This window comes from Carcharhinus amblyrhynchos, unplaced genomic scaffold (genome assembly GCF_965287045.1).
Source record: "Carcharhinus amblyrhynchos unplaced genomic scaffold, sCarAmb.v2.hapA scaffold_43, whole genome shotgun sequence".
NCBI classification, from domain to species: Eukaryota; Metazoa; Chordata; class Chondrichthyes; order Carcharhiniformes; family Carcharhinidae; genus Carcharhinus; species Carcharhinus amblyrhynchos.
In genome coordinates this window covers 3896131-3913499 of record NW_027649784.1, presented here as the reverse complement: position 1 = coordinate 3913499, position 17369 = coordinate 3896131, and the positions used below count along the sequence as shown (strand labels likewise).

At 48.0% G+C, this 17369-nt stretch overlaps 1 protein-coding gene across 1 annotated transcript in view; it reads left to right on the top strand.

Moving 5' to 3' along the window:
* The window catches only part of dnah2 (dynein, axonemal, heavy chain 2), a 190939-nt gene that overhangs the window by 28840 nt on the left and 144730 nt on the right, over window positions 1-17369 (top strand). The window contains exons 14-22 of the mRNA XM_080181836.1: window positions 1012-1251; window positions 3492-3680; window positions 4925-5072; window positions 8569-8761; window positions 10814-11014; window positions 14235-14391; window positions 14511-14685; window positions 16043-16206; window positions 16693-16854. Of these exons, the coding sequence (XP_080037962.1) occupies window positions 1012-1251; window positions 3492-3680; window positions 4925-5072; window positions 8569-8761; window positions 10814-11014; window positions 14235-14391; window positions 14511-14685; window positions 16043-16206; window positions 16693-16854 (1629 nt within the window). The remainder of the gene's footprint in view (window positions 1-1011; window positions 1252-3491; window positions 3681-4924; window positions 5073-8568; window positions 8762-10813; window positions 11015-14234; window positions 14392-14510; window positions 14686-16042; window positions 16207-16692; window positions 16855-17369) is intronic.

The window sequence follows — 17369 nt, the reverse complement described above, 5'->3', positions numbered from 1 at the left end:
ACAGGGGGGCTCGGGGGGGAGTGTGTCAGTATTTACAGGGGGTCCCGGGGGAGTGTGTCAGTGTTTACAGGGGGTCCTGGGGAGTGTGTCAGTATTTACAGGGGGGGGTCCCTGAGGAGTGTGTCAGTATTTGCAGGGGGTCCCGGGGGAGAGTGTCAGTATTTACGGGGGGTCTCTGGGGGGAGAGTGTCAGTATTTACAGGGGGTCCTGAGGAGTGTGTCAGTGTTTACAGGGGGGCTCTGGGGGGAGTGTGTCAGTATTTACAGGTGGTCCTGGGGAGTGTGTCAGTATTTACAGGTGGTCTCTGGGGGAAGTGTGTCAGTATTTACAGGGGGGTCTCTGGGATGACAGTGTCAGTATTGACAGGAGGTCTCGGGGGGACTGTGTCAGTATTTACAGAGGGTCCCGGGGAGTGTGTCAGTATTTACAGAGGGTCCCGGGGAGTGTGTCAGTATTTACAGAGGGTCCCGGGGAGTGTGTCAGTATTTACAGAGGGTCCCGGGGAGTGTGTCAGTATTTACAGAGGGTCCCGGAGAGTGTGTCAGTATTTACAGAGGGTCCCAGGGAGTGTGTCAGTATTTACAGAGGGTCCCAGGGAGTGTGTCAGTATTTACAGAGGGTCCTGAGGAGTGTGTCAGTATTTACAGAGGGTCCTGGGGAGTGTGTCAGTATTTACAGATGTCGTAGGGAGTTTGTCAGTATTTGCAGAGGCTCCTGGAGGAGTGTGTCAGTATTTACAGAGGGTCCTGGGGAGTTACTCAGTCCTTGCAGGGGGTACTTGTGAGTGTATCACTCTTTACAGGGCATTCCCAGAATGACAGAAGAAGGAATTGAAGGATGTGTTGACTGCGATGGAGAGAAGCTGGAAGGAGACTTGCCAAGGGCAGTATGGTCCAGTTGGGCCAAATGGTCTGTTTGTGTGCTGTAAATTCTGTGTCAATTGAGATCTCTGAATCTTGTTACTGTGAGAGACCAGAGTGTTTATTATTGTGATCTGTATCCCCAAATAGCTGCAGCTGACGCTCGATGAGTACAAAGCCTCGAGCCAGTCGATTAAACAGTACGCCTACCAGATGAGCGAAATGTTGCTGGTGCTTATTGACAGCAAACGCACGTACAATGACAAGGAGTTCCGAGATGCACAGCAAGCCCACCGAGAAAGGGTCCAGACCAAACTGTTAAAACTACACAAGGAGATCATCACCATCATGCGCCAAACATATCTTGTCTTTAAGAACGATGGGTCTGAGGTGAGTCTGATGTGCTGTGATGTATTTATACAATGACTTTCTGTATCCCTCCATGGTGGCCAGGCACGTTGAAGCTGTCGGGAGGAATAGAGTCATCGAGGTTTACGGCATGGAAACAACTTGTCCATGCCATCCTTTTTTGTTAAACCCCAAAGCTAGTCCCAATTGCCAGCTTATAGGGAAGCTTATAGGATCTTGGGTTTATGGAGGCATTGAGTGTAAAAGCAAGGTCTTGATGCCATGTCCCTAGAACTGCTGCCTCACAGCGCCAGGGACCTGGGCTCGATTCCCAGCTGGGGTCACTGTCTGTGTGGAGTCTGCATGTTCTCCCCATGTCTGTGTGGGTTTTCTCCCGGTGCTCCGGTTTCCTCCCACAGTCCGAAAGACATGCTGGTTAAGTGCTAACTTCTCCCTCAGTGTACCCAAACAGGTGCCAGAGTGTGGTGACTAGGGGATTTTCTCAGTAACTTCATAGTGGTGTTAATGTAAGCCTACTTGTGACACTAATGAATAAACTTTTTCTTTACACATCATTGGTCAGAGCACATTTGGAGTATTGTGTTCAGTTCTGGGCACCTTATTTAAAGAAGGATGTTAAAGTCCTGCAGACAGCGTAAAGGAGATTCACTAGAATGATACCAGGAATGAAGAATTCTAGATAACAAGGGAAGGTTAGAGAGATTGGGCTTATTCACCTTGGAGCAGAGAAGATGAAGAGGTGACCTTATTGAGGTGCTGAAAATGATGAACGATTTTGACAGGGTAAAGAAAGATATTCTGTTTCCACCAGTTGGTGCGTCAGTGGCTCGTGGTCACAATTTCAAGGTGTCAGCAAGCGAGCTGGGAGGAGAAACTTCTTTACTCGGGAGAGCTGTTGGGATTTGGAATGAACTGCCTGGGAGAGGGGTGGAGACTGACTCCATAGGAGGTTTCTAAAGAGAGCTGGATACACATTAGAAGATGAATATAGAGGGCTATGGAGAATGGGACTAGCTTTTTCAGGAGCTGGTGCAGCCACGATGGGCCAAATGGCCTCCTTCTATGCTGTAATAGTCTATGGTTGTATCTTTTCTTTACCCTAATTGCTACCCCAGGTTCCTATCTCTCAGAGACTGTGGCTCTCACCTCACATTCAGATGGAATGCTACAGGGACAACACTCTGCGTGAGGTAGTGCCGTTCATACCCAAATGAAGATGTTCAATTGGTTCTCCATCCACTAATCGCTGCCTTATACTAATTATTCCTCCAAGTGACATGTGGCAGCTGGAAATCGCTCACTGCCAGCATCTGTTTTGAGCACTGAGGGGGTAAAAAAGCTGAAAGCTGTTTGGCTGCCTCTGTGAAGAATGGGTGTTTGGGCAAAAGATTATCACAAGCCACAATCCGAGGTGTAGTTGCTTCAGGCAGAATGCTGGGGGACATCCTAGATAAATATAAAAGCAGCAGGTAGCACTGCTGCCTCGCTGCACCAGGACCCGGGTTCAATTCCAGCCTTGGGTCACTGTGTGGCGTTTGCACATTCTCCCAGTTCTGCATGGGTTTCCCCCAGGTGCTCTGGTTTCTTCCCACAGTCCAAAGTTGTATAGGTTACCTGGATTGGCCATGCTAAATTGCCCCTTATTGTCCAAAGATGTGCAGGTTAGGGGGATTGGCCATGCTAATGCCCTCCAAATCAGGCAACATCCTGGTAGACTTTTTCTGTACCCTCTCCAAAACCTCCACATCCTTCTGTTAGCGTGGTGACCAGAACTGCAGATAATTTTCCAAATGCGGCCTAACTAAAGTTCTATACAGCTGCAGCATGACTTGCCAATTTCCAAACCCATGCTAAATTGCCCCTTATTCTCCAAAGATGTGCAGGTTACGTGGATTGGCCTTGCTAAATGAGTGGGGTTACAGGGATAAGGCAGAGTTGGGCCTGGCTAAGATGCTCAGTTGGAGAGTCGGTGCAGACTCGATGGGCTGAATAGCCTCCTCCTGCACTGTAGGAAGTCTCTGAGTCTACGAGCAGTGGGACAGTGAGGCCATCATGCTGGTTGATGTTAATCACACTGCCCTGAAGGAGGCCCACTCCACTCTGCTCTCTTTCCCTTTGACCTTGTGATTCTCTTCCCCTTCAAAAACGTATCCAGTTTTATTTTGTGGGAATGGCCAGCTTTGCTGGTCCAGGCAGTTTGAAGCTTGCTGTGATTTTGATGTCTAACCTCCCTTTTGATATTGCTCCCTGTGGATTTACAGGTGCAGCAGTTCTGGTTGAATTATGCCAAGAAGGTTGATCGGTTGGTGGAAGAAGCTTTCAGGCTGAACATTAAACGGTCGCTGCAGGAGCTGTCCAAGGCCATCAACGGGGATCCCAAATCCACACCCAACCCTCTCTTCAGGGTGATGGTGATCCTTCTGGATGATATACCGGGCAGTCCGCCACGGGTAAGGCCATTTCTCCGCCTGCTGCATTCAGTCTGGAGCTCTCACACTCCCGTGGTTTGTGCAATCTATGGAAGGCTGAGGGTGGTCAGGTCCACATGTTTAACACAAAGAACAAAATCAGTACAGCATAGGAACAGGTCCTTCGGCTCACCAAACCTGCACCGACACATGACATCTTTCTAATCTAAAGACCTTTTGCCTTGATGTGGTCCGTATCCTCTATCCCCCTCCTATTCATGCATCTGTCAAGATGCCTCTTAAATGTTGCTATTGTATCTGCTTTTACCATCTTCTCTGGCAGGCATTTACCACCCTCTGCGTAAAATATTTGCAGGTTAGGGGTACTGGCTGTGCCTCTTAGTGTCAAAAGATCGTAGAAACCCTACCTTGCAGAAAGAGGCCATTGGGCCCATTGGTTCTCCACCAACCACCATCCCACCCAGGCCCTAACCCCATATCCCTATATATTTACCCAGTAATCCCTCTAACCTATGCATCTCAGGACACTAAGGGGCAATTTTAGCATAGCCAGTCAACCTAACCCGCACATCTTTGGAGTGTGGAAGGAAACCAGACCACCTGGAGGGAACCCACGCTGACACGGGGAGAATGTGCGGTTTCCACACAGACAGTGATCGAAACCGAGAATCGAACCCAGGTCCCTGGAGCTGTGAAGCAGCAGTGCTAACCACTGTGCTACTGTGCTGCAGGTTAGGTGGATTGGCCATGCTAAATTGCCCCTTGGTGTCCAAAGATGTGCGGGTTAGGGTGATTAGCCATGCTAAATTGCCCCTTAGTGTCAGGGGAATTGGAGGGTAAATATGTGGGGTTATGGGATAAGGCCTGCGTGGGATTGTTGTCAGTGCAGACTCGATGGGCCAATGGCCTTCTCCTGCGCTGTAGATTTTAATGATTCTTCTGCAAATCATTTTATATATATCACAAGACAGTGGAAGATTTGGTCGGATAGACGGTTAAAGAAATGATTTCCTCTGATGGTGCTGGGGGCTGGGGGTGGGGCAGGTGGTGGACAAAGCTGGGGCTGTTACTTGTCAAACTATTTTGTTTGGGGGTAAGGATATTTCTGAAAAAGGGATCAAGGCAGAGTTAACACACTGGTCCAGCACGAGCTGATCGAATGTGGAACATGCTGAAGGGGCTGAAAGGCCTCCCCGTTGCTGTCATGAGTTTGTGTTGCCGGGACAACTGCTAATCCTGCACTGAGCTGTTCCTCCCTCTCCCAGGTGGAATTCTCCCCAACTCTCTCCAGGCTCGCAAACACTGTCAACACCATCAGCTTTCAGATTAAGAACACCCTCTCCATCTTCAAGCGGATCCCAGAGCTACTGACCAGGAGGAAATCTACCCTCACTCCTGTCCACCAAAACATCGGTAAGCGGCTACTGCATGACCCCTGAGTCAATGTCACATTAAAATCCGAGCAAGTGATACCTATCTCAAAGGTATCACATCACAAAACCATGATGTGGAGGTGTCGGCGTTGACCTGGGGTGGGCACAGTAAGAAGTTTTACAACACCAGGTTAAAGTCCAACAGGTTTATTTGGAATTACGAGCTTTCGGAGCACTGCTCCTTCATCGGGTGAGTGTTCATCAGGTTACTACATCACAAAACATCAGACCATGAAATGCCACTCTGCAACACATCTTTTTTCTTGATAGTATAGAAGTAAGCCATTCGGCCCATTGAGCCTGCACTGAGCACAATCCCGCCTAGGCCCTGTCCCCTTAACCCCACATAATCCCCCTGACACTAAGGGGCAATTTAGCACGGCCAATCCACCTAACCTGCACATCTTTGGATACTAAGGGGCAATTTAGCATGGCCAATCCACCCGAACCTGCACATCTTTGGATACTAAGGGACAGAGACACAGGCACACACACAAACACAGACATGCATACACAGGCATGTGCGCGCACATGCACATACACAGTCACACACATACACACACGCACATACTCACAAACAGTACTACATACACACACAAGCACATGCACACAAAGGCACATGCGTGCACGCACACACGTTCACATGTACGTGCACTCACGCACACGCAGTACAATCCCCTGCATGGGGCTATATGAGATTTCACCCAGCAGGTGGAGCATCTTTGGGCTGCCTGTGTCAAAATGGTAGCCATGATGTGGAGATGCCGGTGTTGGACTGGGAGGGCACAGTAACAAGTCTCTCCACACCAGGTTAAAGTCCAACAGGTTTATTTAGTATCATGAGCTTTCAGAGCGCTGCTCCTTCAGGTGAGTGGAGACACTGGGGAGTAAGCTCATGATTCCAGATAAACCTGTTGGACTTTAACCTGATGTTGTGAGACTTCTTACTGTATCAAAATAGAAATGCTTGCTCCATCATCCCCTTCAAATTTACCCTCTGTTGCCTCCCTGTCTGGAGGTGCCTTGATTTTAAAAAAAAATTCTCATAATTGTTCTCATAAATCCCTGTGTGACCTCCCCCTCTCCCGGTCTCTGCCACTCCCTCCAGCGTCGAGGGTAGTCATGATGTGGAGATGCCTGCGTTGGACTTGGGTAAACACAGTAAGAAGTCTCATGTCACCAGGCTAAAGTCCAACAGGTTTATTTGGTAGTAAATGCCACTAGTAAACGTTGGACCCTTAGAGGATGAGAGGGGGGACTTAGTGGTAGGGGATGGGGAAATGGCTGAGGCCTTGAATAACTTTTTTGTTTCGGTCTTCACGGAGGAGGACGTGAATAATTTGCTGGGTGTTAGCGATGGAAAGATGGTAGGAGTGGAGGGTCTGAATGACATTATTGTTACGAGAGAGGCGGTGCTCGACAGACTGGAGGGACTGATTGTGGACAAGTCCCCAGGACCGGATGAATGCATCCAAGGGTTCTGAAAGAAATGGCGGAGGTGATAGTGGATGCCTTGGTGGTTATTTTCCAAACGTCGCTGGATTCCGGGGAAGTGCCGGAAGATTGGAAAACGGCTAATGTTACGCCGTTGTTTAAGAAGGGTAGCAGGCAAAAGGCAGGGAATTATAGGCCAGTTAGTTTAACGTCTGTTGTAGGTAAAATGCTAGAATCTGTGATCAAGGAGAAAATAGCGAGGCATCTTGAGGAGAATTGTTTGATAGAGCAGACGCAGCACGGTTTCGTTAAGGGGAAGTCGTGTCTGACGAATTTATTGGAGTTCTATGAGGATGTGTCTAGGGCGGTGGATAGAGAAGAGCCGGTGGATGTGGTGTTTCTTGATTTTCAGAAGGCGTTTGACAAGGTGCCTCACAAGAGGTTATTACAGAAGGTCAGGGGGCATGGAGTTGGGGGTAGGGTGTTAGCGTGGATAGAGGATTGGTTGTCAAATAGGAGGCAGAGAGTGGGGGTCAATGGGTGCTATTCGGATTGGCGGTTGGTGACTAGTGGAGTGCCCCAGGGTTCGGTGCTGGGGCCTCAGCTATTTACCATTTATATAGATGATCTAGAGGAGGGAACCGAGTGTATGGTGTTGAAATTTGCTGATGACACCAAGATTGGTGGAACGGCAAATTGCGCGGAGGGTGTGGAGAGTCTGCAGAAGGATCTAGATAGGCTGGGCGAATGGGCCAGGAACTGGCAAATGGAATTTAATGTTGGCAAATGTGAGGTTGTCCACTTTGGTAGGAATAATGGTAGGAAGGACTATTACTTACATGGCGAAAAACTGCAGCAGGCGGCGGTGCAGAGGGACCTTAGGGTCCTTGTGCATGAGTCGCAAAAACCCAGCCTGCAGGTGGAGCAGGTGGTCAGGAAGGCGAATGGGATGCTGGCCTTCATAGCGAGGGGGATTGAATATAAAAGTAGGGAGGTCTTGCTGCGGCTGTATAGGGCACTGGTGAGGCCGCAGCTGGAGTACTGTGTGCAGTTTTGGTCGCTGTACTTACGCAAGGATATTTTGGCCTTGGAGGGAATGCAGAGGAGGTTTACTCGGCTGATACCGAAGTTGAGGGTGTTGAGCTATGAGGAGAGGCTGGATAAACTAGGCTTGTACTCGTTAGAGTTTAGAAGAATGAGGGGAGATCTCATTGAGACATATAAGATGATGAATGGGATGGATAGGATAGAGGTGGAGAGACTCTTCCTGCTCAGAAAGGACAGTAGGACTAGGGGGCACAGCCTCAGGATAAAGGGGGGGTGGTTTAGAACGGAGTTGAGGAGGAACTTCTTCACTCAAAGGGTGGTGAATCTCTGGAATTCTCTGCCCGTTGAAGTGGTGGAGGCTGCCTCGCTAAATATTTTTAAGACGCAGGTTGATAGGTTTTTGATAGGCAAGGGGATTGAGGGTAATGGGGAGAGGGCGGGAATGTGGAACTGAGACACGACAGATCAGCCATGATCTTACTGAATGGCAGGGCAGGCTCGAAGGGCTAGATGGCCTACTCCTGCTCCTACTTCTTATGTTCTTTATGTTTTAGCTTTTAGGGTTTTGCCCCTTCCTCATTGAGTGACTCACCTGACGAAGGGGCAAAGCACCAAAAGCTAGTGGTGTTTGCTACCAAATAAACCTGTTGGATTTTAGCCTGGTGTTGTGAGATTTCTTACTATGTTCCCTCCAGCTTCAGAAGCTTCTGAGGTCTCTGCATTTCTCCAATTCTGCTATTTGCACATTCCTCATTTTAAACACTCCACCACTGGCGGCCGTGCCTTCAGCTGCTTGGACCCTAAACTCTGAAATTTCCTCCCTAAAACTGCCTCAGAAATGCTCTTTAAAATCTTACCAAGCGTTTGACCTCCTGTCCTGATAATGTTCTTGTTTGTCTCGGTCCATTCTCACGAAGCGCATTGGAAGGTTTTACCACATTAAAGGTACTATATCAATGCAGCTGAGATTATTGCAGCACCTTTTCTTCCTGCAGAGAATGATGAGGAGATAAAGAAGATCCAAGGTATGATCAACAGTGGCATGGCGACCAATGCTGCCAACCTGCAGAACTATTTGAAAACCTGGGACACCTACCGCGAGATCTGGGAGATCAACAAAGATTCCTTCATCCGCCGCTATCAGCGCCTCAAGCCAGCTGTGTCTTCCTTTGATGCAGACATTGCCCGGTGAGGAATATTGGGCTGGCTTTGAAATCCTGGGGTTGGGTGGCGGGGGTGCTGGAATTGAACATAAGAACGTCAGAACTAGGAGCAGGAGTAGGCCATCTGGCCCCTCGAGCCTGCTCTACCATTCAATAAGATCATGGCTGATCTTTTTGTGGACTCAGCTCCACTTACCCGCCTGCTCATCATAACCCTTAACTCTTACTGTTCAAAAATTTATCTATCCTTGCCTTAAAAACATTCAATGAGGGACCCTCAACTGCTTCACTCGGCAGGGAATTCCACAGATTCACAACCCTTTGTGTGAAGAAGTTCCTCCTCAACTTAGTCCTAAATCTGCTCCCCCTTATTTTGAGGCCTTGCCCCCTAGTTCTAGTTTCACCCGCCAGTGGAAACAACTTCCCTGCTTCTATCTTATCTATTCCCTCATAATCTTAATGTGTTTCTATAAGATCTCCCCTCATTCTTCTGAATTCCAATGAGTATAGCTCCAGTCTACTCAGTCTCTCCTCATAAGCCAACCCTCTCAACTCCGGAATCAACCTAGAGAATCTACTCTGCACCCCCTCCAGTGCCAGTATATTGTTTCTCAAGTAGGGAGACCAAAACTGTACACAGTACTCCAGGTGTGGCCTCACCAGCACCTTATACAGCTGCAACATAACCTCGCTGTTTTTAAACTCCATCCTTCTAGCAATGAAGGATAAAATTCCATTTGCCTTCTTAATTACCTGCTGCACCTACAAACCAACTCCTTAAGATTCCTGTACAAGGACACCCAGGTCCCTCTGCACAGCAGCATGCTGCAATCTTTTACCATTTAAGTAATAGTCCATTTTGCTGTTACTCCTACCAAAATGGATGACCTCACATTTACCAACATTGTATTCCATCTGACAGAGCCTCGCCCACTCACTTAGACTATCTATATCCCTTTGCAGACTTTCAGCATCCTCTGCACACTTTGAACCCCTGTTTCCAATCAGTTTTCTTTCTCTCCAGTTTATTAACCCCTTGTGCCTCTTGCGGATGTTTCTTACCCAGACACCGATCCATCCTTCCTGTTGGTCACATTGGCCTTCCTTATACCTGAAGCTGCACATTGCCATCATCAGTCCATAAGGTGCTGAAACCATCACTTATCCTTTTCTCATCCAACTCCCAACACAAGCAGCCTGGGTCACTGGAGAGGAATTAGATAGAGGAACCCAGAATCCCCTCCCAAGCCTTGGGGCAATAAGGTCCACTGTGCCACCCTACAACACTTGGAGCGCTATGCACAGTCTAATCCACATATACTTTGTTTACACCCCCCCCCTTTGGAGTGCTGCACATACCTTTCTCCCTCTACATTTTGTTTAGATCAACCGGAGGAATGAAATGGACAATTAGAGGAATTTTTTCACCCAAAGGGTTTTCAAATGTTGGAATGCTTTACAACGACGAACATTATCTCTGTAATGAAAAAGTGATGAATGATATGGAAAGGCCTAGTGTAAGTAGGGATTAGGATTGAAGAGCTCCATGTGGAGACACAGTCTTCCTCTTGCCCTTCTGGCGGAACTCTCCCTAGCTCCTGAAACTGGAACTTCACTATAAATCAAGGTGGCACGGCGGCACAGTGCTTAGCATTGCAGCCTCAAAGCACCAGGGACCTGTGTTTAACTCCGGCCTTGGGTGACTGCTTGTGTGGAGTTTGCACATTCTCCCTATGCCTGCGTGGTTTTCCTCCGGGTGTTCCATTTTCCTCCCACAGTCAAAAAATGTGCAGTTTAGAAGAATTGGCCATACTAAATTTCTCCTTTGTGTCCAAAGATGTGCAGGTTAGGTGGATTAGCCGTACTAAATTGTCCCCTAGAGGAATTAGTGGGGTAGTATGTGGGGTTACAGGGATAGGACATGGATGAGCATGTTGTTGGTGCAGGCTCAATGGGCTGAGTGGCCTCCTGAACTGTCAGGATTCTATGGTTGATGAGTGAAAATAAAATCACACACTGCTGCTGTCCACTGGTGCTGTTGTCACCTTCTCCCTCAAACCTTGCTCCTTTTCTGCAGTTACACCGAGGTGGCCAACAACGTCCAGAAGGAGGAGACCATCGTTCAGATTCAGCTAGTACTCCTTGACTGCTCGCCGCTGAAATTCTCCCTGGTGCAACATTGCAATGAGTGGCAAAACAAGTTCACTACCCTGCTGAGTGAGATGGCAGGTCAGATGCTACTGGACTTCTGTCAGTTCCTGGAAGAGAACAGCACCAAGTGGGTATACACTGCACTCTAGCCTGTCTTGTGGTAGAGCTCTACAGGATTATGAGGGGCATGGACAGAGTGGATAGTCAGATGCTCTTTCCTAGGGCAGAAAAGTCAATTACAAGGGGACGTATGTTTAAGGTGCAGGGGAAAAAGTTTAGAGGAGATGTGCGAGGCAAGTTTTTTTGCACAGAGGGTGGTGAATGTTTGGGATGCGCTGCCTGGGGAGATGATGGGAGCAGGTATGATAGTGGCATTTAGGGGCATCTAGCCGAATACATGAATAGGATGGGAATGGAAGGATACGGACTCTAAGTGTGTACGTTTTTAGTTTAGGCAGGCATCATGACTGGCGCAGGCTTAGAGGGCCGAAGGGCCTGCTCCTGAGCTGTACTGTTCTTTGTTCTTTGATTCCATTTCCCCAGGCTGAACACCTGGTTGTTCGCTCTTTCCCACCACCTTCAGTTAATCAGTGAATGGACGGGGATGTTCACTCCTTTTAAAGATAGCTCGCTGCTCTTGTGATGGCTCTCACTGTCTCCATGGCTCAGTTCCAAATGGGAGACTCCTCTGCCAAAGTGCTCCAAAGCCAATGAAGTACTTTTGAGGAATGGCCACTGTTTCAATATAGGAAATTCAGCTGCCAATTTATGCACAGCAAGCTCCTGTAAACTGCAGTGGGACAATGACAAGGACACCTGCTTTTATTTCTGATAACCTAGCCTGGATGGCACGGTGCCACAGTGATTAGCATTGCTGCCTCACGGTGCCAGTATCCGTGTTCAATTTTGGCAACTGTGTGGAGTCTGCATGTTCTCCCCGTGTCTGTGTGGGTTTCTTCCAGGTGTTCTGGTTTCCTCCCACGGTCCAAAAGTTGTGCTGGTTAGGTGGATCGACCATGCTAAATTGCTCCTTAGTGTCAGGGGGACTAGCAGGGTAAATAGGTGTAATTAAGAGGATAGGGCCTGGCTGAGGTTGTTGCCAGTGCAGGTTTGATGAGCTGAATGGCCTCCTTCTGCACTGTAGAGATTCTATGATTGATAAATACTGATCCTGGGTGAAATCCTCTATCCTCTCTCTCTCTTTCCCTTTGTCCCATTGCTTCATTATCAGTCATTTGATTCTGTGATAGTCGAAAAAAAATCTTTAGAGAAAGACCCTTTCCCTAACCGTCCCCCAAACACAGACCACCTCAACAGCCAGCTCTCCCCAACCACCTAAAATACAGCAGAACTCTCACACCCACTGCCCTTTTCTTCCAGGGGAGCCGACCAACACCCTGTTTCCCATGCCCACCACCCCACACACAAAGATAATCCATTACCACACCCAACAAAAAACTAACAGGAGTAGTAACAATATAAAAACAAGGAAAAGGCCCAGGAAACAAGAAGACAACAAGCCACAAGATAAAGGCAAATCATCACAGGGGGCAACAAGGGTTGGACCTGAGCCGAAAGAAATAAGGCGGAGCACGAAGGAAAGGGGACATGTCCTCTCTCTGTTCAAACCCAAATGCAACTATGCAAACATTGGTCCATATTGACCAAAACAGGTGACTGAAACATGTTACTTACATTGCTGTCCCTGTCATTGAGAGAGGACGATTACAGAAACACAGAAAGGTTTATGACATAAAAGGCCAAGTGTATGCAGGCTAACCAAATGAGCAAAATCCTCTTTCCAGTTCTCAGTATGTAGCCCTGTAAGAACGTAAAAATGTAAGAAATAGGAGCAGGAGTAGGCCATCTGGCACCTCGAGCCTGCCCCACCATTCAATAAGATCATGGCTGATCTGATAGTGTTCAGTTCCACTTACCCGCCTGCTCCCCATAACCCTTAATTCCCTTATTGGTCAAAAATCTATCTACCTGTGACTTAAACACATTTAATGAGGTAGCCTCCACTGCTTCAATGGGCAGAGAATTCCAAAGATTCAGTACCCTCTGAGAGAAGAAGTTCCTCCTCAACTCTGTTCTAAATTAACTCCCCCTTATTTTGAGGCTGTGCCCCCTAGTTCTTGTTTCCTTTCTAAGTGGAAATAATCTCTCTGCCTCTACCCTGTCTAGCCCCTTCATTATCTTATACATGTCTGAAAGATCTCCCCTCAGCCTTCTAAACTCCAACGAGTACAGGCCCAATCTACTCAATTTCTCCTCATAAGCTAACCCCTCATCTCCAGAATCAACCTGGTGAACCTTCTCTGCACTCCCTCCAAGGCCAGTATATCCTTTCGCAAATAAGCGGACCAAAATTGCACACAGTACTCCAGCTGTGGCCTCACCAGTACCTTGCTGTAGGTCACAGTACCTCGAGTACATGTCCCAATGAGCTTGAAAAATGCCATGAGGGTCACCATCAGACATTGTGTTCCAGACCTCCTCCGTTTTCTGGGTGAAAAAAATGATTCCCCAACACCTTTCTAATCATCAAAACATAGCAACTAGAAGCAGGAGTTGGCCATTCATCGAATTCAATGTCCTGATTTCCCCCTTAACCCATCGATCTGCCTCAATCCCTTTAGCTTCAAGAGCTAGATCTAATTTCTTAAAATCATACAACATTTGGCTGAACTATAGAAATCCTTTGACTAATTACTTTAAATCCATGTCCCTGATTATTGACCTCTGCTGATGGAAGTAATTGCTCTCTCTCCTCTCTATTTTGGCCCCTCATAATCTTAGAAACTTCTACTAAATCTCCCCTGTGTTCCAAAGAGAAAGAGCCCAGTCTATCCAGTCCTTCCCCAGAGTTGCATCTCCCCATTTCTGGCCATGTCCTCAGAAATCTCTTTTTTAATTTTTAAGAATTCATTCGTGGGATCTGGGGATCGCTGGCTGGCCAGCATTTATTGTCCATCCCTTGTTGCCCTTTGAACTGAGTGGCTTGCTATGCCATTTCAGAGTTAACCACATTGGCTGTGGCTCTGGAATCACATATAAGCCAGACCAGGGTAAGGATGGCAGATTTCCTTCCCTAAAGGAAGCAGATGGGTTTTTCCGACAATGGGTCATCAGTAGATTCTTAATTCCAGGTATTTTTTATTGAATTCAAATTCCACCATAAGCCGTGGCGGGATTCGAACCTGGGTCCACAGAACACTAATAGTCTAGTGATAATACCACCAGGCCATCGGATCCTCTATGTGCCCTGCAGTGTGATCAGATCCTTGAGTTTACAGTCTCCTAACTTGCTCTGTGCTTGCTCTCTCTTTGTGCCATCCATTTAGAGTCAGCCATATTCCGGTGAACTTGGAAGAGCTGACCAGTGGGATCCAGCTCCTGGAGCACCTTCAGAATGAGCTGCCAAAGACAGAGGCACGCATCACCCCCATCCACGAACAGTTCAACATCCTGGAGAAATATGAGTTCCAAATTGAAGAAAGTGTAAGTGTGCAGCCTGCATTGGGGGGAGATTGGTGCATGGTGCTTACTGCACTCTTTTACCTTTTTCTATCTTCCAACCTCCCCCCCCACCCAACACTCTATCTCTCTCTCTCTGGCAGGTCCAGCAGAGATTGGAATCGCTGAATGGTGAGTGGATGAACTACCAGCAGGCCATTGTGGAGAGTGAAGCCATGCTGAAGAAGCACAAAGAGAAATTCAGGAGTGGCCTCATCCACTCTGCGGAGGAACTGAAGAAGAAGACCCATAATGTCATTGAAGAATTTAATATGAAAGGTGAAGAGTGAGACTGACCTTTCCCACAATATTTATCCAGCACAGTTCAAGAGAGATCTTGCGTTTCTATAACACCTTTTGAAGCTCTCTTAGCATTCCAAATTACCTCACAGCCCCTGAGGTACTTTAGAAATGTTTTGTAGGCGTGCAAAGCAAGATCTCACAAACACTAATGTGATAATGACCAGATCATCCATGATCTTATTGATTTTTTTTGGTGCGATTAATATCGCGCAGGACACTTCTGCATGTTCATGTCCTGTGGGATAATCTGCATCACCTGGGAGGATAGACAGAGTCTCGGTTTAGGGCACGAAGGAACAATTTAGCATGGCCAATCGCCCTAACCTACACATCTTTGGACACTAAGGGACAATTTAGCATGGCCAATTCCCCCTAACCTGCACATCTGTGGAGTGTGGGAGGAAACTGGAGCATCTGGAGGAAACCCACGCAGATACAGGGAGAACGTGCAAATTCCACACAGACAGTGACCTGAGACCAGACCCTCTGACAGAGCAGTTCTGTGTCAGTACTGTAGTGGGAATGTCAGTCTGAATCAGATATTTGAAGTGAGTTTGTACTTGTTACTTTATACCTCCAGTGTCAGCGCGCCCCAATCAGCCGAAACTGAGAGTTGAAACATTAAACTGAGTGCAGTGTGAGAATTACTTGATACTTTACTGACTGTGAATAGGTGATTGGCCTCCAACCAATATCTCTTGTTTGAAATTTTTGTGTAGTTTAAACACTTGTTTTATATCCAGAAACCTGGGATTTGCAGCCAGATTTTGCCAATGTACTTAAACACAGGATTAGGAGAGAGCAATCAGCAATAACTGGGGTCGTTCATAAAGAGTCTGACTGAGAGTGTCCAGTAAGGAGGCAGGAAAAGGACTGGTTTGTTACAGGATTTACGGGGAGGGATTCAGAGCCTGTTTGGTTTCTTTCCTCACTGACATTTATTCCACAAACGATGCTGGAGTTTAGAACGGAGTTTAGAATGGAGTTGAGGAGGAACCTCTTCACTCAAAGGGTGGTGAATCTCTGGAATTCTCTGCCTGTTGAAGTCGTGGAGGCTGCCTCGCTCGATATTTTTAAGACGCGGGTTGATAGGTTTTTGATAGGCAAGGGGATTAAGGGTTATGGGGAGAGGGCGGGAAAGTGGAACTGAGACACAACAGATCAGCCATGATCTTATTGAATGGTGGGGCAGGCTCGAGGGGCTAGATGGCCTACTCCTGCTCCTATTTCTTATGTTCTTATGGAGGATGGGCTAAGAGCGACTGCGCCCACAAGTGCATTACTGGCGTGACCCAGGACACCCCTTCAGCTTTCCTATTTTGCTGCCTTGCAGGGCCCTTCAGCAGTTCAGTGAGCACGGATGCTGCTCTGGCCGCGATCAATGAACTGCGACATAGCCTCAACCTCCTGAAGCAAGAGGAAGAAGGTATTCGGAGTGGTCTCAATGTCTTCAAAATTGACCAGCCCTTGTCGAAGGAGCTGCAGAGCCTGGAGAAGGTAAAGCAGCAATACAGAACACAACCTGTTGTGCCTGTGTGCGTTGTGCCCGCGTGCGTAGTGCCCACGTGTGCTGCGCTCGTGTGCGTAGTGCTGTACCCGTTGCACCTGTGTTCGTTGCGCCTTGTCTGTTTTACCAGTGTCCGTTTTACCAGTGTCCATTGTATCTGTGAAAGAGCTTTCCAATTAGTCCCAATCCCCTCTACTCTTTCCCCATAGCCCTGCAATTTGTCTGCTCCTCTTATCTATAAAAACTGTCTTGCAGGGTAATAGGGAGAAGACGGGAGAATTTCACAAAGTAAATTGCTTATTTGGAGTGACACGATCGGATAAAGAGGTTCCTTTTGTGCTATGACAGTTCTGTAAAATACGGTCATTTGTCTCAAATCTGTGTTGCTTCGGTTACTGATGTTCTTGCCACATTAATCTTCTCCATGTGTCACTCACAGCTCATGGTCACCTTTTGAACTTTGCTTTGGTCCCTAGGATCTTGACTACCTGCAGCAGGCGTGGGAGGTCACCAAGCAATGGGAGGATTCCTGGGCGCAATGGAAGGGAGAAAAATTCAGCTCCTTACAGACCAATGTTATGGAGAACACCGCCATGGGCTATTTCCGAAAACTCAACAAGCTGAGTCAGATCCTAAAGGTATGGAACACCACATCTCCCACTACCGCTCTGACGGGGACGGCGCCGACAACCCAGCCTCCGATGGGGACGGCGCCGACAACCCAGCCTCCGACGGGGACGGCGCCGACAACCCAGCCTCCGACGGGGACGGCGCCGACAACCCAGCCTCCGACGGGGACGGCGCCGACAACCCAGCCTCCGACGGGGACGGCGCCGACAACCCAGCCTCTGACGGGGACGGCGCCGACAGTCCGTTATTCTAAGAATAATTGGAATGTGAGTCTTTACAACTAATCAAGACGTAAAGGTACAGGCAATGTGAGTGAAGAGACGATGAAGCACAGGTTAAAGAGATGTGTATTGTCTCCAGCCAGGACAGTTAATGAGATGTTGCAAGCCCAGGCATGTGGTGGGGGTTACCGATAGTGTGACATGAACCTAAGAGCCCTGCTGAGGCCATCCTCATGTGTGCAGGACTTGGGTATCAGTCTCTGCTCCGCGTCTGCGTTGTCGTGTGTCGTGAATACAATGTT